We start from the raw sequence: 25,236 nt of genomic DNA, 5'->3' as shown, positions 1-25,236 counted from the left end.
GCGTCAGAAAATCACGAGTCAAACAACATCGCTCCTCCCCATTATAATAATGCTGCCTTCTATGCAGTTGGAAATAACCGTTACTGATCACAACACGACACAAACTATCAAAAACGGTGACAAACATGACCGTTTCTCAAGATTTGCTGTCGCTCAAACATGTTAATATGGAAAAGATCACATGTACGTTGTATCTTAGAGAATATATTAAGTTAAAACAACATATATATATATATTTGTCTGGTGTACATCGCTGTATATTATCGAGTTTACGACGAGCAGCGAAGGCAGCAGAAGCCCCATGACAACGTTCCGCGGGAAATTCAGTACTGGGAAGATTTCTTTCCTATTTGGATTAGTAACATTCAACAGCGCTTTATAGCATCCTGTAACGGAAAACCCTGTTGTCAGTGATTGTTTCTGATTCGACTAACATTACAAAATGGTAAGTAGACGTTTACCTTTTCCTGCAAGTGCTCATAGGGACGTTAAAGGTAGCATTACCAAGCAAACTGCCAGCTAACGTTAACATCAGCTTCAGCCATCAACCGGAAATAACCTGTCAACGTTTAATCCATAGTCACATTATGTTTTTGAGTTAGCATTAACGTTTTAAAGCTGATCATATACTTATAATGAATACACGTAGTACAATAACCTTAGTGTTAACGTTTTAGTGCTAACTTCTAGCACTTCACCCATCACACTTAAGACCTTATTAGGTTCTCTTTATACATCCATGGGGTGTACAACATAAACTGTATTAAATAAAGTGTAAAATAATCAAAACAAGACTTATTGGGTCGTGTCCATTAGCTTACAGAAATATAAACCTTGTAAAATCCATAATTTCTTCTCCCTCGCAGAGTACACTGTGGCTCGGTGCTGCCCTTGGTGCCCGGAAGCTGTAACACAACAACACTAATAGCTTTTATTCAATGATTTTATTTGATACCATTTATTGATAAGATTTATTTGATAAACTCACTAATAACACTGCACTATTGTCATTACATACTTCAAAACAATATATACAGTCTATGGTCAAAACACGCCGAAGGTTTATGTCCATTGTGGTCTGCTAGCAACCCTTGTTATAAACACATTAAAAGCAGGTGTTGGATTAGCTATGACAACATTCTTTATTGGTCATTAAGAGTTGAAATTAAAATATAATATGATGCATGGTAATTAAGGAAAGGAAAACGTCAGATTTGTTGGCAGATAATTGTAGTGCACTGCACTGTAGTGATTAAAACAACCACAATAAAGTAGCCTTTGTTTTCTCATAGCAGTGAGAAATGGTAGAGTAATACGAAATAAATACAAAGTATAATAATAATAATAATAATAATAATAATGCATTGACCTGTGCATTAATGAGCCCACAACACAGCATTTATTAAACCTTTTTTTAAAGTGCTGCGAATGTTATTTATGGTTTATTATATATTAACGTTTTGATCCTTGCTGAATGGTGTTTATCAGTCCCTCATGCTGTTTTTACTGCCACTTTCACATATTAAATGACTGTGTAGTAAATTCGCATATAAGTTGCTTATGTTCAAATGACCCTGGCCTGATGTGACATGAAACTATCTGTTACAGTCAAAGAAGAAAGGACTAAGCTTGGATGAAAAGAGAAGTCGCATGATGGAGATTTTCTTTGAAACGGTAAGAAATAAGAACAACATTAACATAATATGTGGTCTCAGTATTCCCTTTTTTGGTCAAATACACTTTGCACACAAAATTCGCTGAACACTGTACTTTCTTGTCAAGGTTCAAGTTTCAAGGTTCAAGGTTCTTTATTTAGTCATACAAACATAGCTACAGTGTAGTTATGCCGATGAAAATCTTGTGTCACAGGCTTCTCCAACAGAGCAACACAAAACACAGATAAACAGAAAACATATAGTGCAAGTAAATAGTAAATACAAAAAGAAAAATAGTTTAAAATGTGAAATGGTGCAATAAGAGCCTATATGCAAGTTATTGAAATAGGATATATAGGTAAATAGATCAATCATTTTTCAATAATGTTTAAGTAGCAGCCAGATGAATATTAGGGATGTTATTTCAACTGTTCAGGTGTTTCACAGATTTAGCTTCAACAGTTCAGGTATTTCACAGTCTTATTGCCTGTGTGAGTCTGGTGGTTTTAGTCCGGATGCTGCGGTAACGCCTGCATCCGGACTGTTTGTGGCTGGGGTGATTCAATTCAATTCAAAACCTTTATTTATCCAGGTAAAATCCCATTGAGATCAATGATCTCTTTTTCAAGGGAGACCTGCAGCAGTAGGTTCCACAAGAAGACATAAAAACATAAACAACAAAAGGACATCATACAGCAAAATGTACAGGGATTACAATTTACATATTTAACCACATGTACAGGTACCAACAGCATCTGATTGTGTAGCATCCAACCGAGCTTTAAAAACATGTAGTGGTACTAGCTTGGTAATTTTCCATTCTTTTTGCAGACTGTTCCATGTTAGTGGAGCTGCACATCTAAAAGCTTTCTTCCCTAAGACAGTGATGGGGTCTTTTATAATCCTGAGGGCTTTCTTCCTGAGCCGCTGGGAGTAAAGGTCCTCCATGGATGGCAGCTCCGTCCTGGTGATGTTCTGTGCAGTTTTCACCACCCTCTGTAAAGCCTTACGATTGAGGGTGGTCCAGCTGCCATACCAGGCTGTACAGTATGATTGTGCATTTTAATTGTATTTAACACAATTTAATAAGTATTTAATCATTATCCCTCATTGATTAGTCTGTCTTATTGTGAAGAAGACGAAAGCCAACTTGCAAACTGCTACCAAATGATTACTCTCTTTCATACACATACACATCATAACTAAACGGACTGGCCTAACAATGGCTTTAATGTGCTTAAAAAGGGAAAGTTGAAAACATTTTAGCACTAAATAAGGTTGCAGATATTTGCTAAATTGTTCCTTTTTCGACTGTACCGTGATTACAAATGTTGAATATATTCTCTTCTCAGAAAGATGTGTTTCAGCTGAAAGACATTGAGAAGATCGCCCCCAAGCAAAAAGGCATAAGTGAGTATTGACCCACCGCATTGTATGGTGCTTTTTGCTTTGCTCTTGTTTGTGTATGTGTTTCCCTTGCTGGTTTTTAAAGGTGTGTGGAGTCATTACTATATTTTTAGAAAAGAAAAACATGATTCTCAGAGCTGAGTCTGAACAGGAGACACTCGCGGGATTTCTAATGGCAAAGCATAAACATGTTGGAACTGATTATTCTCTTATTTTCATAATTCTTCATCCAGTCAGTCTGCATATTTCTAAGAGGTAATTACAGTGAACAGAGCTGTTAATTGTTGCAGTAGACTTTACTTGAATATGCATTTTATTCTAAAAGAGTATTTTAAGTAAATACCAAATATGATCTGAATAAAAAACATTAAGGACTTTTAATCTACAATGTTTGTGTGATCAGCAGAACATTTCTTTCCATTTTCAACACGTTCTCGACAGGTGAATAATAGATATAAAACTGTAGTGTTCTTAAAGTGTCATACATGGGGTATGGATGCATTGATACCAACTTTTATCTTTAATAAGTAATATTCTATCAGATTATCTCCAAAGACAATACAGTCAGTGTGAACAGGCACTGCATGCATTCTTGAAAACATTGTAGTGACATGCTTGCAACATGGCCATGGCAACCAGGACTAGCTGTTGCCATCTTAACTGCATTTATTCTGCAGAACCAGCCTTATCGACAGCAGCAATCTCACAGTGCAGAGAACCATTGAAAGCTTTTAGTTTGAAATGAAACACATTTCCTCATTGTCAAAATTGAGCTTAGATTAAAGCGGGGGAACAAATACGATCTTGCATTTTTAAGAGCTGCAGAGGAACAAAGCTGTGTTGTGTATGTTTGGGTGGACATAACATGAATCTAGAGAAACTGGATCATGTTGCTGTGATTAAAAGCACATGTTTTTGTCCCCCTTACTTGGGCATGATATAGTTACTAAGTGATGGGGGAGGGGGCAACAAGAGTTCTGCACTATGGGCACATGTTCCTGTAGAAGGTGGGAACATGTGAGAAAAGTGGCCAAGGAAGCAATCTCAGCTACTTTAAACAAATAGTGGTTATACAATATTGGTAACCCTTTAAAAGCAGAAGTTGAAAAAAGGCCAAAAAGCTATCTGAGTCACATGAACAGAAACAAGACCAAGGACTGGAGTCCGGCACATACAGAGTTTGATCCATCCAGAGCGTCTTTCATTTTCGCATCTTGTTTTTATTTTTGCTCCTGTTCGACATCCAGCTCAGCCCTTAACACAGCAGGCGCTTTCAATTTTCACAGTGAAGCGTGGGAGTATCACATTTCACCGCTGAAACTGTTCAAAAAGGAACTCCTCTACTGTTACATCCTCTCATGCAATGTTCTCTCAGAGAAGCATAAAACGGCCCGATAGGCAGCAGATATGAGGGTGAGCGAGCATTCGAGTGGTACGCCTCGCCAACAGGAAGAATTAGACCTTCTTGTATTTTTCAAATCCTCAGTCAAATGCAATGTTAAACCTAACATCCGAACATCACCTTAAGTCTTCTCAGCGTGTAACAATCAAACCTCCTGTTTTGAATCAGTCGTGCACAAATCAAATCATTAATCCACAAATAGCTGCTGGAGAGTCATGATGGAAAATGAAGGAGTGTGTATTTGTAATGTAGGAGGTGTGTTTTCCTCTCTCTGCTGCTTTAAGCTCCCATGAGTGTGAAGGACGTGCTGCAGAGCCTGGTGGATGACAACATGGTGGACTCTGAGAGAGTGGGTACGTCCAACTACTACTGGGCCTTTCCCAGCAAGGCCCTGCACGCTCGCAAGAACAAACTGGAGGATCTGGAAAACCAGGTGAAGACGCTCGGTGGTGAAAAAAAACCTTATATCTCAAAAGCTGCAGATGTTATCAAACAAAACAGAATGGATGAAGAACATCTTGCGCTGTATGTATGGCATAGCAAGAGATGATGATAGATTTTTCCATCAAAACAAGTTTTCTATTTGTGGATAAGATAGATTTGAACCAAAGCTGTGGTCTCTGTGTCAAGAAGACTCTGCTTCTGGTAATAGAATGACAGGAAGAGGCAGTGGATGAATTCTAATGGATATCTTTCATCATAGTGTTTTGGTTTCATATTATTTCCCCATTTTTTTTATTGATAATAAATAGAGAATTCTCGCCAAAAAATACAACGAATGAGCCCTATTAATAACTCAGCACTGAGATTCTCCCATGTTGCACTTGGTGGCTTTGCTGGGAGATTGGTAGTGTCAGAAGTATCACTCCTCGTCATCTCAGCAGGCAGATGGTGAGAGGGTGGCGACTCCTCAGAGAGCGATGGCCTCCACATTTCTACAACAGAAGTTAAAGGATCTAGAGCCGCAATCTGTCACTAAACAATAACATATCATTTATACAATACACAGACATGGATGACATCACAGCAGATGATCAGGATAATAAGGGTCGACTGGTCATGTGGAATTAAACTGAAGTGATATTATCTAGCAATGTAAATGATATGAATGATATCATGACTAATGAAGTGATGGCTCTAAATTGTACATTATAAAAAGTGTTATTTACAAACAAATAACAACCCAGCTTCCTTTCTTTCAGACTATAGCATGCTTTGACACTCTAATGCAGTGTTTCCCATACATTGATTTAATTGTGGCGGGCCGCCACAATTAAATATGGTCCGCCACAAATGGATCTCATAAAAAAAATAACAACTTTTTTTTTTTTTTTGTGGTGGTGGTCTAATGCAGTGTTTCTCAAACTTTTTCATACCAAGGACCACTTAACTAATAAAAAAACACTCGCGGACCACCTAACTCCACAAATATCGAAAAACACATCGTTTTTTACAAATCGCCTGAAAATGGTACAAACAAGTGGCCACATGTGTGATGAAGGTGTTTATCTGGGCTATATCATGCAATCGAAAGTGAAACTTAAGCTCGCTCCATTGCGGAGATATTCCAGAGAGTGCGGAAAACTTAAATTAATTAATTAATTTAAAATGTGAAATTTTACCAATATACTCACGGACCACTAGGGGGCGCTCACGGACCACCAGTGGTCCGCGGACCACACTTTGAGAAGCACTGGTCTAATGGATAGTGAGGTGGGCTGATGATCGGAAGGTTGCGAGTTCAAATCCTGCCTGGAACACCACTTGCCCTTGAGTAAGGCACTTAGCCCTCGGTTACTCCAGGGAGAATGTCCCGGTAATTGGTCATTGTAAGTCGCTTTGGAATAAGGCGTCTGCTAAATGCCTAAATTGTAAATTATATTTTTGGGAGAATAAACCCCACAGATCCTCAACTCCGGTGAGTTTCACTCATTAACAACGCAACACAGAGCAACAAGAACGTTGTCTACAGCCATTAACTCACATGTATTATCTTATTTGAGGGGGGGTGGATGGGTGGGCCACCCGAATAGGTTAAGGGGCCTTTGGCTTTTCTTTTTTTGTGCGGTGCCCCCACAAATAGAATCAAATTCTGTGGGAAACACTGTAATGCACAACTTAATTAGCTTCTACTGTCAATAAACCATTAGCCTCTAATGCTCTGGTGAGCAATCATAGGAAACTGAGATTTTTGGGAGGTTTACATAATGCTTAAAAGCTACAAAAGCCAGATTATCTTCTGCTCTCTTGTCAAAGATGCAAGGCAAGGCAAGGCAAGTTTATTTATATAGCACTTTTCGACGCAGGGTAATTCAAAGTGCTTTACAAAAAAATGAAAATGAAAGACATTAAGCATTAAAAAAGAAAAGCTAATAAAATAAACATTAAGGAAAAATACATGGATAAAAGTTACAGTGCAGTCTAAAATATGAATAGTTCAATTAAACATTACAAGAAAAAGTACATGGATAAAAGTTACAGTGCAGTTTAAGATATGAATAGTTCAATTAAAAGCAGCGACAAAAAGAAAAGTCTTCAGCCTGGATTTAAAAGTAGTCAGAGTTGCAGCGGACCTGCAGGTTTCTGGGAGTTTGTTCCAGATATTTGGAGCATAATAACTGAACGCTGCTTTACCATGTTTAGTTCTGACTCTGGGGACAGAAAGCTGACCAGTCCCTGAAGACCTGAGAGATCTGGATGGTTCATAATTTAGCAGGAGGTTAGAAATGTATTTTGGGCCTAAACCATTCAGTGCTTTATAAACCAGCAGCAGTATTTTGAAATCTATTCTTTGACACACAGGAAGCCAGTGTCAAGACTTCAGAACAGGAGTGATGTGATCCACTTTCTTAGTGTTAGTGAGGACTCGAGCAGCGGCGTTCTGAATCAGCTGCAGCGCTAACTAATGTTGATTTGTTATCGTTCAGGACATTATTGTGTTTTCTCAGCAACTGTTTCCCCACTTTGAAGTTGAAACATAGTATTATTTAATGCCAGAAACAGGAAAATGTGTTTTGTTTACATGGTTTTCCTTGGTGGAAAATGTGTGTGAAATTTGCCTAATGTTAGACTATTGAACTTTCCAGATTTCTGAAGCAAAGCAGCGAAAAGCGTCTGTTCAGAAAGCGGTTGAAAAAGCGAAAGTAGGACGTCAAGACACAGTAAGAACCTTTTCATAAAATGTACCAAAATCATGATGTACTGTGAATGAAATGTGCTAAAAATAATAATGAATCTATTAAAGTTACACTTATAAAAACCCAAATGATGTGTGTGTGTGTGTTTGTGTGTGTGTGTGTAGAAGGAGAGAGGCTCTCTGCTGAAGGAGCTGCAGGCTCTGAGAGAGGAGCGGACGCAGCTGCAGGCCGAGCTCGAGAAGTACAGAGAATGTGACCCTGAGGTCGTCGAGGAGATGAGTGAGTACAGACGCAACGTGACTGCTTTCTTTTTCATTTTCAAAGAGTTTGTTTAAAGCATTTCGCTTCAATCAAGTCACCTATGATCACTGAACAGAGAAATATATCTTCCTGTAAAACGTAATACAATCCAGCTTCATAAGGTGACTCAGTGAAACTCTAACTGTTTGAGACCATGTCAGAGTGCTGGTGATTCACCTCTATGAAACTGAACTGAGTTGTGAAGTTATGTGAGAATGGATTATATTTAATATGTTGATTCAACAACAACCATAGCTGCTGTATTGGACTGCATTACATTAGACAAAGCTTCCATTTGACTGTTCATTGAGTGTATGTAGTGACTCATGATACAGGCAGCGTAGCTTAACAGCCACTTCAGTACAAAGCAGATTCACAAGGAATTCATTGTTGAATTGTTCTTGTGCATGTAATGTCAAATGAATTGTTGCCACTGGATTTAAAAGCCTGTATGTAATCTCTATAGATATTTGTGGAGGTTTTGACAACCACCAGAAATATCTGACAATATAGCTTATATCTAGTGAAATAATGCTAAAACAATTATGGAGACTTGATTCCAACATGAGGTGGCTTATGAAGGCAGATGGTGTTTTTTTACATTCAGTAATGATCTCTATAAGAAGAGAGGAAAAGGTGGTCAACGTTAGTGAAACAAACCACTTGAGGAGCTGGTTTCACACCCCATAATGAATACTGAGTTGTGCCTTAGGTGCTGGACAATTTCAGTTCAGCCTCCCACTAAATGTCACAAATAGCAGTGTTAAAAATAGGACTATGATGCAGTTGGCAGACATTTTTTAAGCTTGTACATTTTTCAACATAGACTTACTTTAGGTACATTAACAGAACTGCAAAGGAGTCCAGTAAACAAAACCCTTGACTCGTAGTGCTAAAAATAACATAGGCAGGAAGTGTTAAAAACACTGGCCATGACTTATTGACACACCTCTTCTATAATACGTCCCCACAATGCACAGAGCCATTAGTGGTATTACAAAAATCTTACACCGCCTTGAGTTCTTGTTACAGCTGACCTGTGGAGAATGGGGTGTGTTGCCTTTCACATGTGAGATGTGTGGTGTCATAAAAATGTCTGCTTGGTTTACCTGCACCTCCCTTCACCAAGCATGCACACACGCTGCTGCTGTTTCTTTCCACTTCAGCATTACATTAATATTATGTCTTCTACTGACAACAAAAGAGACAAATCATTCCTGGCTAATGTAGTTGATATCAAAATATGAGTTCAAGTTAAAATAACTGTTGTAGCAATCTTACAAATCAAGTAATTTTTAATTCACTTATGACCAAAAATGTCTGAAGACTTTCTACCATAGATACCGTTATAGTTTTGTATGTAAGTTTCAGATGAAGTTCCAGTATTGTAAGCATTTACCACAGTACTTGTATTTGTATAAAAGTACCTTTTTAAAAAGGAGAAAAGCCAATGTGATATATTTTACGACAGCTGTGGTCTGCCAACTATTCTTTACACTTTATGGTAGATACATTAAAGATGTGTTTTAAGGTTGGTGCCAAAACGTGCTAAAATCCAGAAAAAACACCCATTCCTTTAACATTTATATTTGTTTCCCTGCCCAGAGAAATGACTTCATGATCACGTTGTTAGAGACTCTGCAGGAGCTCGGCCTCTGGTGCTTGTGATACATTCATTGCCAAGCTTAATCACTGCAACAGCTGTTGGATAATAGATCCCAACCTCAGGAAAAGTGGGAAAAGGAAAAACTGCCATTTTTTTATCTTGAAATATTGAACTGTTGATAAAACATTTAGGCTAAGTATAATACATGCACGTCCTACATATCACATAAAAGGAGGCAGATATGAATTGTCTTTTTGTTTCGAGAGGGTATACAGACTTCAGGGCCTTCATATTATTCAACTTGAATGTATCCCCTCTGTAAGTAGAGGCTTTTGTATGAACTTGTTTGGAAATGGGGCAGAGATATTCATGTTATCTTTACATCCAGAGGGTAGAATCCAGGGCCTTCTTATTTATTACCTGTCATTTATCTTCTGTGTAAGCTGAGGCTATTGTGAAAGTTCAGTCTCTCATCTTTCTCTGTACATACCTCTCTAAATTTTCTGCTCTACTCTGTGCACAGATAAATCACAGAGATTCAACAGATAAACCCATTAGAAATCAGAAGATCTTGGTGTCAAAATGTAGAATAACACAAACTCCAACACAACTCAACACAACTTATTTGAAATGCATTTAAGCATATATTATGTTTAATTAACTTTTAAACATCTTACAACTGGTTTCCTCTCTGTGCCCTTTTCTTTAGTGCAGTCATCGGCAATGAGTTAGAGAGAGAGACAACAAGTGGGGCTGCAGGCTGACATGCTTAACAAACAATAATGCTTACTACTATTATATCTGTCTATCTAGCATAAAATCCCAATAAGCTGCTAGCAACTGCAAAACACTAGTGCTAGCTAATGTTTTGCAAACTATTAAAAGTGAGGCTATTACAGTAGACCTAACGTTAGTCTAGTAGCATCACTTCTAATATTTTGCTAAACATTTGCTAGATACATGTTGGCTAGCTAATGAGCTTCACATATCAACCTGAAAAACTGCACGGCTCCACTCGCAGCCCCCCCCCCCTCCCCTCCGCACCACAGTTACTCCGCTGCGAGACGCTGCACGCACCCCCAACTCTGACTGACTTCCCGCGTCCCTGTGTAACTGGGAAACTGATAGAATTGGATCATAAGATCGTGGTGTTTTTGCAGCTTCAGCATAGGGGATAGGGATGTTTATTGAACTTCGGTTTAACACATGTATGGCTCTGCCGCTCAGCGCTGCTGCTTGCTTCAGTCTGTGTCTGCGTTCTTTTGCACCTGCCTGTAATCTGAGAAGGTCCCGCCTCTCTGGCTGGCTCCCGCCCGGAAAATCAGATAGCGCTGCGGGCGGGACATTGCTCGTGTACACAGAGTGGTGACTGCAGCCAGAGAAACGGCCGCATCAGAGCCAAAGTTTAATCGGCAATTTGATATAAAAAAAAGGCCGATACCGATAATCGGTCAAATGCGGAATATCGGCCCTAACCCCTAATCAGCATGATTATTGCACAGGTGTGCCTTAGGCTGGCCACAATAAAAGGCCACTCTAAAAATGTTCAGTTTTATCACACAGCACAATGCCACAAGTTTTGAGGGAGCATGCAATTGGCATGCCGACAGCAGGAATGTCCACCAGAGCTGTTGCCCGTGAATTGAATGTTCATTTCTCTACCATAAGCCGTCTCCAAAGGCGTTTCAGAGAATTTGGCAGTACATCCAACCGGCCTCACAACCGCAGACCACGTGTAACCACACCAGCCCAGGACCTCCACATCCAGCATGTTCACCTCCAAGATCGTCTGAGACCAGCCACTCGGACAGCTGCTGCAACAATCGGTTTGCATAACCAAAGAATTTCTGCACAAACTGTCAGAAACCGTCTCAGGGAAGCTCATCTGCATGCTCGTCGTCCTCATCGGGGTCTCGACCTGACTCCGGTTCGTCGTCGTAACCGACATGAGTGGGCAAATGCTCACATTCGATGGCGTCTGGCACATTGGAGAGGTGTTCTCTTCACGGATGAATCCCGGTTTTCACTGTTCAGGGCAGATGGGTGGGTGAGCGGTTTTCTGATGTCAATGTTGTGAATCGAGTGGCCCATGGTGGTGGTGGGGTTATGGTATGGGCAGGCGTATGTTATGGACGATGAACACAGGTGCATTTTATTGATGGCATTGGGAATGCACAGAGATACCGTGACGAGATCCTGAGGCCCATTGTTGTGCCATTCATCCACGACCATCACCTCATGTTGCAGCATGATAATGCACGGCCCCATGTTGCAAGGATCTGTACACAATTCCTGGAGGCTGAAAACATCCCAGTTCTTGCATGGCCAGCATACTCACCGGACATGTCACCCATTGAGCATGTTTGGGATGCTCTGGATCGGCGTATACGACAGCGTGTTCCAGTTCCTGCCAATATCCAGCAACTTCACACAGCCATTGAAGAGGAGTGGACCAACATTCCACAGGCCACAATCAACAACCTGATCAACTCTATGCGAAGGAGATGTGTTGCACTGCGTGAGGCAAATGGTGGTCACACCAGATACTGACTGGTTTTCGGACCCCCCCAGACCCCCCCAATAAAGCTGCATGTTTCAGAGTGGCCTTTTATTGTGGCCAGCCTAAGGCACACCTGTGCAATAATCATGCTGTCTAATCAGCATCTTGATATGCCACACCTGTGAGGTGGGATGGATTATCTCGGCAAAGGAGAAGTGCTCACTATCACAGATTTTTTCAGATTTGTGAACAATATTTGAGAGAAATGGTTATTTTCTGTGTATATAAAATGTTTTAGATCTTTGAGTTCATCTCGTGAAAAATGGGAGCAAAAACAAAAGTGTTGCATTTATATTTTTGTTCAGTGTATATGTTCTTCTTTTATAACTACCCCCTACCCCCAACCCCCCCCCCCACACACACACACACACACACACACACACACACACACACACACACACACACACACACACACACACACACACACACACACACACACACACACAGCTTTGATAACAGATAACGATCTCCCGTCAGTCCAGCTTGAGTTATGCTCAGAGAGATTCTATTTCTGTGTGTGACTTTATGTTTTGTCTGCTGCTGAGGAGGCTTGGACTCGTCTTGCAGGATGGGCTCATACCTGTTCCCCCAGAAGTGATACTCATTTGTTCAGAGACTATCTTGAAGTAGATGTCTGTTGGAACCCGTGGTCAAAGTACATTGAGCAAATAATACTTCTGTGATATTTTAATATGCAGTATTTCTTCCACCACTGTTCGAACAATAATACACATACATTTTGACTACTTACCCCTTTAACATATAAAATGGGTATTTGAGATTTTGAATGATAAATAAAATATTTCACAAACAATATTCCTTAATTTCACCTTCGGCACATGTAACCAACACCAAATATGTATTATGTACTAATTATTGGCTATTGGATTTATTTGAGATGACCTCTGCTGTGCGCATGTTTGACAAAGATTTAATGATTTTTCAGCGGTTGCTAAAATGATTTGAATGTATTTGACTGTCGTCGCTGTGTCTTATCCTATTTAATGTATTATTTAAAGTTTTAACGTCATACATGCTCACTGTCGGCGGGTCCACAAAACATACAGTATAAGTGGCAACAAGTTGACAAATAACGTTTTTATGCAAGTTGCATTTGTCATGTCAAATTGTTTTACAGTGGTGACGGCACCCACAGACGGGGCTAAAACACCAAACATGGGAAGGGCAAAAAACACGTGAGAGAAAACACAGCCACAGGCATGTCAGGTATGACACGTTATGAAGAGGCAGGGATACAGTTGGATATGATTTCAAGCAGCTTATTTACAACCATTTTGAAGGAGAACCACAACAATACACAGATTTATGGATGATTTTGGAGTTCTTAAATTACTTCGTTACCAAAGGTAAACATAGTTTGTGATCGTCTTTGTTGTCCTTCCCAGGTTGTAGCAAACTACCGTGATGTATCTGGTTCAGATAAGCAGAATAGAGCATTAGTCATGTAGCCAAACGCAGGCCCATTCACAGGTCTATGAGTCAGAAGTTATGCAATTGAGTCCCTCCCACTTGCAGCTGCTTTTTATTTTTCCTGCTATTAATGTTTTTTTCATCCTTTCAATCATTGCTGACAGTCAATGACATTGCTACTGTTCAAGTCCTTGAAGCAGATCACTCTTCTGCTTTTCTTGAAAGACAAATCAAGGAGAAATCAGCCAAAACCTGCTGTAATCTGAGCACATCTGCAGTCTTCATAGCACAGCAGCCACAAAAGTGTTGGTTTAAAACCTAGACACTCGATGATGTTACCTGCTGTTGTTTCAGGATTCAGTTTATTGGTCACTAAATATTTCCCTTAAAGCTTGAACACAATCCCAGCACGTTGCTCAGAACTACGTCAGGTTTCTCGATGGGTTTTTTCTAGCCGCAGCTGCAGGGGAGGTTTAGGCTCAGCTGTCCACTTGGATTTCATAGTACTCCACAACTTGTTCATACAGTATGACCGTAGCAATCCAACCATCACTTCTCCGACCACACGTTCCTATATAAAGGGAATTGTTTAGTGCCAACCTTCATTTATGTTCCCAGTATTTTCTGTCTTGTGTTCAGAGTTTTGTGGCAGTTTAATTGAGTTTACTAGATGTGGAGTACATTTGTTGTAGAAAACATGTTCTACTCTGAGGTCAACAGCATGTCAGCTGTGTTCTCATGAGGCAGTTACTCCACATTGCTTTTTTCACATTGGCACACAAAACAAACATATGCCTTAAGGAATTTCATCACAAAATGAACACTGCTTCCCTCATCTAAAACATAACTCTTTTATTCTCTGTACACAGCATAATTATTATAGCTCCTAATTATATTGGTAATCTTGTGTTGTGGTGTTGATTTTTAGTCAAATTTCATCTATTTTTTCAGAAATAATGCATAACTCACTCAATAGAAGTATCATACATGAATCTAATACAATGAAATGTCTCATTACAATTTAATTGATTGCATGTAGTATTTTCTGTCCAGTGTAAATAATAATTAACTCTTAAAACACATAAATAAATAAGGAATAGCGCACATGTTGATCATACATTTTGTTTTGCAGGAAAGTCAAATGGTGTCGCAAAAGATGCTGTTTCCAGGTGGACAGGTGAGTTATTTGATATTTTTAATAAAAGCACATTTATCAAGTAGAATTGAGCTGCAACAATTAGTTGATTAGTTATACAGAATAATTCATTGGCAATGATTCTGAAAGCTGCTGGTTTAACTGTCTTGCATGTTGGTACATTAGTCATTTGGACTTGATAACATCACCTTGGGTTTTAGGAAATTGTGATGATTTTTTTTTTACTGTTTTCTGATGTTTTTTTACAGAAGCCAGTGGTTGAATTTTCAGAACAGATTAATGGATATGCAAAATTATATTTAGGGATGCAATTTATGGTCGGATTATAAACAAATCAGCAGATTATTTGTTTGATTACACTCTTCTCATCCTTTGCTCTTTAAAACATTGGTGAATGTCAAAGTGTTCGAACCAACAGTTCAAAATCAAAATGTGTTCAGGTTAATCTTGTATACCCCAAAATAACCATCAAATCCTCACATTTGAGAAGCTGTACCTTGTAAACAATACATGTTCTGCCCTTCTAATCATACATTGCAGCTTAACTCAACAATAATACAGTTATCACAGAAAGTTGTCTGATATTCAGCACAGAAATAACTTAAGGATCCCAGTGGGAGGTTTATTTCCATTGATTACTCTTTAGAGCATCTCGCTGTATAAGGGCACTTTGTGTCACCTCCCTGCAGTCAACACGTATGCTCTCTGTGTGCATTCATTGACCTCAGCGGTAACCTTGGCGACAGCTGACCCACGGGGATCATGGTTACCAGCGGGACCTGTGGTGTTTTGACTCTTCAGGGTCAACATTGCCTGTAACCGGTTTTCAAATCACGGCGTCGGTTTTTGTTGGCACATTTCGTCTTTACTTCATCGAATGATAGTCCTTTAAAGACACTGTGAGTCATAGGTGCCTCTTCCATGATTTGTTCTTCCCTCATCTGGCATGGACAGAGCTAGACAGATTCATGAAGTGTTCACACAGAAGCATGTACAGCAGCTTTCTGAGAACAAGTACAAGCTTTACTACAAGCTGTAAAGTTCACAGCTGTCCTGTTACAAGCACAATTTCCTTAGTCCTTTCAATCAGCTGGATTTTACCACTACCAAGGATATTGTGTTTTACATCTCAGATTTTTGTCTCTTTTTGTCTTTCAAGATTACGAAACAAAACCTTTGTAAAACCCTGTTCTTTCTACATTACCACTTAAAACCCATGCACACACCAAAGTCAGTAGAGCAGCTTTGAAAACCTAGGAAACTAAACAGAAGGTCTGCACTATTCCATTGTAGTTAGCAATTGTTTTACTCTATTGTTGCATTTTCAACAAAATCCAAACAGAAAAGCCAAGTCTACAATGTTTGCTGGAAAAAGAGGCTGTATCCTTGTGTGCCTCTTATTTAAAAAATATATAGCTGGCGTTATTTTTTGCTTATTACAACAGACTCCTGCAGTCTTGTGTAACAACTCCCCCTTCATGTATTGAAGTGCCTGTGGCTATACCCTTACTTTTCACAAGCAGTGTTGTGCAGCTTTACCTGTAGCCTCGTCACACTGAGACACACCCACACAAAGAGACTCGCATACAAGCCCTGACACACTTCACCACTCACACATCTCGAGTACAGTGATCCTTCAGGACTCAAGCGAAAGGCATTACTAATAGCAGGATTCAGAGTTTATTGACTTAAGATCTTGATAAAACTGGTGTTAATCTAAAGGGAGCTATTTGATTTCCTCAGTCAACCGGTGACACATCCACACTCTGCCGCTTTTTAATGACTCTGAAGTAGAAGTAGTTTGGCAATGATTCATGCATAACTCTACTGGAAAGATTAAAGGGATCTAATCAGCACACAAACTGCTCTGTCAAAGAGGGCCCCTTCTCTCGTTAACAGCTTCAACCACATTCATTCTTCTGTAATTACCCAAATAACCTGGAAAACAATCTGTCTTCAGAAATGTTCAGACGGTATTAATCAACATTTCAGCCAAAATACCTCAACCTTTATCAAAACAGCATAGAGTTAGTGCTACAGATGGTTTGTTCTTGGACTCGACCATCATTCTCCAATCCAGTAATCTAATTATAATTCAAACTATCTAACATACTATGTAAAAAAACTGGAAGGGCCATTGCATCAGTAATAATAATAATTCATGGCATTTATTTGAGAGCGTTTCCAAGTGCTCAAAGCGCTTTACATTACATATATTACACATGTAATACATCAATACTGTGGACAATACCCACAGTATATTCTCAGCTCATTGTACTGAGATTTTATTTTTGTTTTCAGACAATGTTTTTGCCATCAAGTCATGGACGAAGAAGAAGTTCAACTTTGATGACAGCCGCATGAACAAAGCCTTTGGGATCCCAGAGGATTTTGACTACATGGAGTGACTGCCAGCATTTCTACAGGGGTTCATAATCACAAAAAAGGGAACAAAGACCTCAGTTTGAAGGCAGTTTCCCCGGTCTCAGCAGTTCTAGTTTATGTTCTGTGTATAAGAGTTATATGAAAGTCCTTGTGTGGGCTTGAAGGATGGATATCAGTAGTTTTGCTGTGGCAGATGGACTATATTGCTTTGGTGAAACCAGAGAAGAGCAGCACAACCATTAGTGGCCCGCAGGGTGAAGGGGTTCTGTGATGAACACAATCTAGCCCCCTGACTTTCGGGACACCTGTTTGCATGGAAACTGAGAGCCCTAAGTTGATGATGGAAAAGGAATCAACCCTTAACTCAACTGTGTGTCGTATGATCTAATGTATATGGTTTAAACAGATGTTGAGGAATCAAATGATTGCGATTTTTCTTTAAGTTTTAGTTCGGCTGGGACAAAAAAAGTAAAAAAGCGTTTGGCTACATCCTATTTGTTCACAAAAAGCACCCTGGGACTGAAGGGGATTTAAACTACAGAGAATGTGTTTGGGATATGTTATGTTAACAAGTGCTGTAAATATTTAAAGTACATTTACTTTTCCAGGACCTCTTTTCTCTTCCTGCAAATAAAATGTCCTTTTGTATTTTACAAGACATTTTCGGCAGTCGCATTCATTCTAAAACATTGTGCACAGTGCAAGTACATGTGCACCCTCCTATTTTTGTGCTTGAATTTTTTCAATAAATTGCAACTGAAACATTGGGATTTCAAATGTCTATCACAAAACCATAACATAATTTTCCAGAGCTGCACACTCACTTTCTGCATGACCAAAAAAGGATCACTGTTGTCATGACATGTCGAGAATGACTGCTGCCCTGCTTATTTCCTCCCTCTTTCCTCTGTCAAACTAGATGCAAAACAGGTAGTTGTCAGTTCTGTGTTCACTCAGTGACCTAGTTGATGAAACCAATGTGTCTGCGTTTGTTGACTCAACATTTTTTAAATGTGCTTCGTGCTCTTCCTGTCTTATACATCAGTTTAGTTTTCTTTCCAGTAGATGATTGATATGCAAACATATTGTAAGTTCTCTGTTGATCGTGACTTGCTTTATATTTATATGTTGCTTAATTCAAGTTATCTGTAAGCCATTAAAGAAGAATAGTTCTTGTTAACAAATGTTATGTGCCAAATATATCTATCCTTGCAATCTCACCATAGCCTAATGAGTGTCCTGTTGATGTTATGTGTAATGCTTCCTAATGCATAAGTAAAGTTATTAGTTCTAAAGATAATCTAAAACTTAACAATATGCAGATTTAAATGTCTGCTCTCACATGTTGTGTATTTATTGTGGCAAGGCAACCCTTAGCAACTTAGAAGTGCACTGGTGAGCAACACTGTTCCAGCTAAATCATTCTTGTAAATGCCTTGTTGCAGCATGGTAAGGTGGAGCTGACACACCCACAGAAGAGTTATCTGAGTGTGTGTGTTCATGTGTGTACCTGCCCAACTTGTCCTGACTGATTCACGAGTCCAAAACACTGAATGTCAAAGCTCTCCTGGAGGGCTGTGCATAGTTTTTACCTCACTGTCGCTCTCTTAAAGACTACTGTTTATTGCAGCTTCTTTGGTTAAACATGTATTATCATCAGAAAAGGCCAACAATACAATAGCAAACCCACTAAATACCTTCTCTCAACCTAGCTGTATCGGCTAGCTTAGTAAAAGGACATCATTAAATAACACTATGAAGTAATAGGCTTTATTGACTGTAAGGTAAATACAGATTTATACAAATGTAATGATATAAATATGAAAGTAGGCCTACCAGTACAACAATGTAGAAAAAGTCCTACAAGTAGCCTATAAGGCATTCAAAATCCTACTTTAGTAAAAGTATCTATTGGGCCTCAAACATTATATATATAACGTTATATACATTTAATAACATGTACTTGTATTAATGTTAATTCGAATATATTTTGAAGCTAATACTATACTTTCACTTTAAAAAAAAAAAAATCTCCCTCCAAAATGTGGTGGAGTGATGGAAATACTAAAGTAAGAATCTCAAGTGTGCTTAAATGCAGTAGGCTATTTGAATACAAGTACTAAGTTACATTATTATTCTAGAGCTGAATTATAAAATAATTTCTTGCTTTTGTAATGTAAAAAGTCCCCAACAATTTCAACACTGCAACATTTCCCTCCAAAATGTGGAGAAGTAAGAAGTAGCATGAGAAGCAAACACAAGTTAATTATAGCCTACGTAGCCTATCTAAGTTTACTCATTTAATTGTGTTAAAGTGCACCTGCAAGTGTGAAAAGTGCATTATTCGCATATGCAATATGCTTTAGAAGTATGAAGTAGCACGAACAAATACTAAGTATAATAAGAACCTCACATTTGTGGCTATTTAGTAACCCTTCATCACTCCGTGTTTGTGCACATGTATATCTTTGCATTTCCTTCACATTTCTTTCGTTTTACCTTCAGCAACAGACACGTAAACAGTCTTGTTGCTGGTGTCAGTGGTGGTGGTGGTCGTGGTGTGTCTTCTCTGCTCAATGTGTGTGTGAGCAGCGGGGAGGGACTGAGGGAGGGAGCTCTGCTGCTGCTCTCCAGCAAGAGAAAGAAAGACCAACGCAGCGAAACACACAAGTAGGCTGCTAGCTGAGAGGGCAGCATGGCGGGGCTTCAGGACTTCAAACAAGGCAGCCACTGTCACAGGAAAACATGGATCAATATACTATTAGGAATACTACAATTACTTTTACCCTGCGTACAGCACGGAGGGGCTCAGCTGCAAGGTTTGTGCTCACCTTTATTCTCCTCTTTGGGGGTGTAACGTTCAAACGACCGTGGCAGAAAATGAAAAAAAAATGTAAAATCGTTAATTTAGCTAGACTGACTTGTCAGTAACTAATACACTGGGTATGGATTACAAGCTTTATTATCTACACATCTTGTAATAATAAAATGTTCGATTTTTTTTTTAAGTAAGCTTATTATGATTTTGTTTTGCCCTGGAAGAGCTAATGTTTTGTCAGCCTGCTAGTTCATGCTAGCTGCCAGTTCCCGTTGCTGTTTGGTTACACGAAATGATAACTTGTTCAGACAGGGAAGTCACCTATTATCAGGTCTTAAACAGGGCACTTAGTGGGTAATGGTGACTCTGCAATAAAGCTACATATTGCTGAATTATATAACCATACACGGGTAAATAGCCTTCTGTACTGCAGCAGCAGCAGCAGAGATGTTTTCCAAGTTCGTTAGCAACCGAGCTAACCGTTCTGCTAATGATACAGCTAGCAAACAGCCTTTGTGAGCCTGCCGAGGCGAAGTCATTTCTTCACTTGTCTGGGGTTATCATCCACGCCTCTTCAGTTGTTTTTATTTACCAGTATTTTATCACGTCGTCTGCCAGTTTGCGGTTGTACTGTTTAAACATAATGCATCCGCAGTGGTTTGCATTGTACATGTTGCCCCATTTCCAAACCTACACCTCACTGATGATTTTATTTCTTTGCTCCCACAAAGCTCTGTCCACCAGCGTGGTCGAGGTTTGGCAACCAGAGGAAGCAGACCCCTTCGTCCAACTTCAGGTACTCATCTTATTATTATTGCTGTGTGTTTACTGTGGAAGATTATTGAGAGCATCAGTATGCAAAACACAGATCACCCCCAAAAAATGAAGCATGATGCATGAGCACGTGTGGGCAGTGCACCCCTATTGTGTTTGGCTCCAATTTGCAACTAGTTGAGTTGTACATATTCATTTGTTATGTGAGGAATTGTAATTGACCCTAAACGACTATAATGCTATACTATTGTGCAAGTTTGGTAGTTATCGAACTAATATCCACTGTTTAACTATAAAATGAACCCAGAGCGGGAGGCCACCTGCCATGTGGCTCCTCCTTATTTTCTTTTGTACATAGTGTCCATTGTGGAGTTCAGTCACTAGTACACTGTAAGAGCATGTTAGCAGCGAGACAGTCTTTGTTCTACTTGGCAGTTACTTCCTTCACACTACTTAGATATTACTTCCTACCTTTGTAGTCTGTATATGATGCTTTTAGTTGAGTTTTTTTTTTATAGGATCTGTGTTACAATTTCCTTATGATTTTCAAATGACTGGTGTGATGATTATGTAATTTGAGCAAACTAAAACAGCAGGAGTTAAGTGATAACCTGTCATGAGGTCACCAGCTGACTGTCATGTTACCTGAGGGGGGTGTGGCATTTACTGCTGTCTTTTGTAAACGGGTGGCAATAGAGTTGATCATTTGGTTGCGTTGAAAATAAGCAAAAACTGATGCATTCACACCATAGATTTGACTATTTAGTAAAGTCTGTGTTTTGTTAATGATGAATGGTACACACTTTTGTTATATTTGATAATGAAATAAAAGCAGGATTGCCTTTTTTAAAAAAAGAAAAAGTTCTACCTGAGGGGGGTGTGGCATTTCCGCAGTCTTTGGTAAACAGAATGCAATAGAGTTGCTCATTTGGTTGCTTTGATAATAATGGAAAATATATATACATTCACACCAAAGAGTTGACTATTTAGTGAAGTTTTTGTTGAAGATGAATGTGAGGTCCTTTTGTTAAATTACACAATTATATAAATTAAATGAAAACAAGTTAGCCTTTCATAAAAATCATATTTTGATGTTGTTGGTATGTTTCGCAAAGTATTTGAAATTGGGCAATATGTACGCTGCCGTAATTACCATAGACATGCCCAGACGAGAGATGACCCAAAAGGCGATGATTCAGAGTTGAAGACATGTCTTAGAGAGTATGTTGGATGGATTAAAGATTTACGATGGTTTTAATAAAGGGGATAGGTAGTGTATGTCAGTGTTTTTTTTCCCCCATTCATCTCTACGTCGCAGACCAATTGGCAGATGTTGTTGGCATTGTTAGGCGTCATGTTTAGATAGGCAGCAGTGAATAGACTGACTGTCTCAGTTACATAGGCCATGTGAAATAGAGCATGACATGGATGTCTTTTATCTGTTTCCCAGTGCTGCTGGTGGTCGCTGGATAAGTAGCGTAATGTATGTTGCTACAGGCACATTGAAGTCTTGAGGCAGGAAATACAGCATCATGTGCCACAGTACGTTGTAAAAATGTAGGAAGCAGAGATCATACTCAAGCAGATATTGTGTGCAAAACTAGAGCATGTAATTGTTTCAATCTTCACCTCATACCTCTTACCATTTTGTAAACGGTGACTTGTGTTTTGGAATTATATAAGGATCATGTATTTGGATTGAATGCAAGTATAAATAGGTGCCCTCCAGTCCTAGTGATTGTTAGATTACTTAAGGTTTCAACTGCCTATTGTGTTTAGGATACAGAACATTATCACATGTTTTTAAATCCCTGCAGGCATTTGAATACCCCTTGTTCTGTAATGGTTCACCTGCCATTGTTGTGCTTAATCAGCTGACAAATCAGTTTTGTCTCAGTCACTTAAGCTATTACCTAGCCAAGCTTTAAAGGTGCTGGAGGCATTGCAGGATATGTTACAGAATAACACAAGCATACCATATCAGTTGGGACTTTTCAAGCTGTAACCTGTAACTTTGGCCGAGTTAAACAACAGATTATAGCGAGAATACGTTTTATTTTTTTAATCGTACTATCCATTATAGGATAAATTATCGTGTGTACTAAATGTGCTTGAGAAACTGTAATTAGATCTGTCTTATTAGGTGAATGAATGTCTGATGATACCATTTCACATTTATGAAAACAAATCCAATACTGCATAAACCATTATCTTTGATATACATAATTACCTGCAATGGCTTAATATAACCGGCAACAATGAAGGGTCTGCTGCTATCTCCGTACTAGAAACATTCCATCATTTTTACTGGTTGACAAATCAGTATCATCACGAAGCCCTGATGTTGCTCCCGCTTGTTCCTATGGAAACTGTATGTTCTGCGTTTGAAGAGACCACAGCTTATCTCTGTAGGCCATGCATGGTGCACATAACCCACTGCACTGTATTTAACATGGCTTGTTCTGCTGTTAGAACTGCTTTGTTGTCATTTTAATTCAGTTATTTAGTAATCCTTGTCAGTAGAAATTGAATTGAACACCCTATGTCTATGATCATTGTTTATGACTTTAATGCAGTAGCCTACTGAGTCTCATTTTGCAGGCTGGCTTTGTTTAGTCATGGAACTGCAGAAAAGATTACACGCTTTTATCACACAAATCTGGGTTTTATCCAAGCCACTCCGTTGTACTAATGCCCAGTCAGTTGTAAATAAACTACAGAGTGCATTGCTGGCCAAATGTCCCTAAACTTGGTACATGCAGTATGTTGACATGCACAGTGTATTCTGTTTAGGCAATAGTTGTATGTGTACACATGGTAGGGCTGAACGATATACCGTGTCATGGCGATAACCGCAATATGTGCATGCGCGATATTCACACCGCAGGGATGTGCGGTTTTATTCATTTTTTTTTTTTAAATGCTAACGCACTTTAGCACAGAATTCAAAATAAAGATACCCTTATTACTTATCGAAACTGCACATACAATATATCCGATTAAAGCTGAGACTCCACAGATTATTTAAGTATAGTATCTAAGCGATCCGATCTCGCAACAGGGGAAGCAAACACAGACATCACAACACGTACCTTTTACGGAGCTTTTACGGGAGATCGTCTCACCGTAGCTGTCTATCTGATCAAAAGACGTGTTCAATGGCATTAAAACGAGAAAAAACGCGGCTGAATCGGTTGATCCATAGGTTGATAATGTATATGTGGCTTTGAAGCAATTGTTTATAATCCATAATTCCATTTTTATATAAAAATCGGAGCACAAAAGTTAGCTGCTAATGGTAGCCACCAGAGTAGTGTATGCAGCTTCCGGTTTTGGCTAGGCGTCACTCTCACTCCTTATTTGGTAATGTGTGTGTGTTAGACTGTGCTGGACTGCCGCATAGCCAAGACCGGAAGCAGCAGCCACTTTGGTGGCTACCATTAGCAGCTAACTTTTGCTCTGCGATTTTTACATACAAATGGAATTATGGATTATAAATGAAATATTTGTTTTTATACAGAGATGTTAAAAACCTATGGATTAACCGATTCAGCCGCATTTTTTCTCGTTTTAATGCTATTGAACACGTCTTTTGATCAGATTGACAGCTACGGTGAGACATCTCCCCTAGAAGCTACGTAAAAGTTTGTGTTGTGATGTCTGTGTTTGCTTCCCATGTCCGAGTTCGGATCACTCAGTGATGATACTATATACCTAAATAATCTGTGGAACCTCAGCTTTATTCGGATATCTTGTATGTGCAGCTACGATAAGTAATAAGGGTACTTTTATCTTGAGTTCTGTGCCAAAGTGCGTTTTTCGCTCAGGGGTCATTTAGATGCTTCTTATGAGACTTGTGTTTTGTTTTGGTAAAAATGGTTTGTATCGTCAGTTAGCTGAGATTATTTCCGTTAATCTGGTATAACACATTAATAGGTTCTTAAATATTAAGATTCCCTGAGACACAGTGTCGTGAAAAAAAAGTAAAGTACCCGCCGGGACTTTGGGGCTTAACAGGTTAAAAAAAACGCAATATATATACCGCGGGGGGGGGGGGGGAAATCGCGATGTCAGTTTTTTTCAATATCGTGCAGCCCTAACACATGGTTCTGCGTAACTTGATTTCCCCAATAATTCAAGTCTTCATGATTTGTGTGATGTGAATTTGTGTCTGGATGGATGCTCTGTACTCTGGAAAAAAGCATTGTTAGTACTACAAAGTAATGGAAAGACATTTTCTATTTTCTCCTGTCCCTTTCCTGCTGCTCATTTTAAACATACAGTGAGGCAAAAAAGTATTTAGTCAGCCACCAATTGTGCAAGTTCTCCCGCTTAAAAAGATGAGAGGCCTGTAATTTTCATCCTAGGTTCACTTCAACTATGAGAGACAGAATGGGGGGAAAGAATCCAGGAAATCACATTGTAGGATTTTTAATGAATTAATTGGTAAATTCCTCAGTAAAATAAGTATTTGGTCACCTACAAACAAACAAGATTTCTGGCTCTCACAGACCTGTAACTTCTTCTTTAAGAGCCTCCTCTGTCCTCCACTCGTTAACTGTATTAATGGCACTTGTTTGAACTCGTTATCAGTATAAAAGACAC

The 25,236-nt window shown here is 39.1% G+C and overlaps 2 protein-coding genes across 7 annotated transcripts in view; both read left to right on the top strand.

The window, feature by feature from the left end:
- The first annotated feature begins 143 nt into the window (after window positions 1-143).
- Window positions 144-17,697, top strand: mnd1 (meiotic nuclear divisions 1 homolog (S. cerevisiae)). 2 transcript variants are annotated; one of them, XM_034085280.2, is made up of 8 exons: window positions 153-445; window positions 1,609-1,674; window positions 3,008-3,065; window positions 4,749-4,897; window positions 7,551-7,625; window positions 7,766-7,880; window positions 14,631-14,675; window positions 16,956-17,697. In XM_034085280.2, the coding sequence occupies exons 1-8, from the start codon at window positions 443-445 to the stop codon at window positions 17,060-17,062; spliced, it is 618 nt and encodes a 205-aa protein (XP_033941171.1). In that variant the 5' UTR covers window positions 153-442; the 3' UTR covers window positions 17,063-17,697. The 2 variants fall into 2 exon arrangements, with proteins under 2 accessions (XP_071059483.1, XP_033941171.1); XM_071203382.1 differs by lacking the exons at window positions 14,631-14,675; window positions 16,956-17,697 and adding an exon at window positions 13,206-13,699 and having other exon boundaries at window positions 144-445.
- Window positions 17,698-19,598: 1,901 nt separating this feature from the next.
- tmem131l (transmembrane 131 like) overlaps window positions 19,599-25,236 on the top strand; it is a 49,870-nt gene continuing 44,232 nt past the window's right edge. For 4 of the 5 annotated variants that reach the window (XM_034084835.2, XM_034084827.2, XM_034084843.2 and 1 more), the window contains exons 1-2: window positions 19,600-19,858; window positions 20,589-20,653. In XM_034084835.2, the coding sequence (XP_033940726.1) occupies window positions 19,735-19,858; window positions 20,589-20,653 (189 nt within the window). In that variant the 5' untranslated portion in view covers window positions 19,600-19,734. Of the gene's footprint in view, window positions 19,859-20,588; window positions 20,654-25,236 lie in introns of all 5 variants that reach the window. The other variant, XM_034084851.2, reaches the window with a different exon arrangement.

This window comes from Pseudochaenichthys georgianus, chromosome 1, assembly GCF_902827115.2.
Source record: "Pseudochaenichthys georgianus chromosome 1, fPseGeo1.2, whole genome shotgun sequence".
Classification (NCBI taxonomy): Eukaryota; Metazoa; Chordata; class Actinopteri; order Perciformes; family Channichthyidae; genus Pseudochaenichthys; species Pseudochaenichthys georgianus.
Note: the sequence above shows the minus strand (reverse complement) of the source record. Positions and strands in the feature narration are given on the sequence as shown.

Bases quoted from the DNA above. Each gene is read 5' to 3' on its own strand.
- mnd1 (XM_034085280.2), top strand. The intron at 4,898-7,550 runs GTGAAGACGCTC...TGAACTTTCCAG, and splicing joins TGGAGGATCTGGAAAACCAG to ATTTCTGAAGCAAAGCAGCG. The intron at 7,881-14,630 runs GTGAGTACAGAC...TTTGTTTTGCAG, and splicing joins TGAGGTCGTCGAGGAGATGA to GAAAGTCAAATGGTGTCGCA.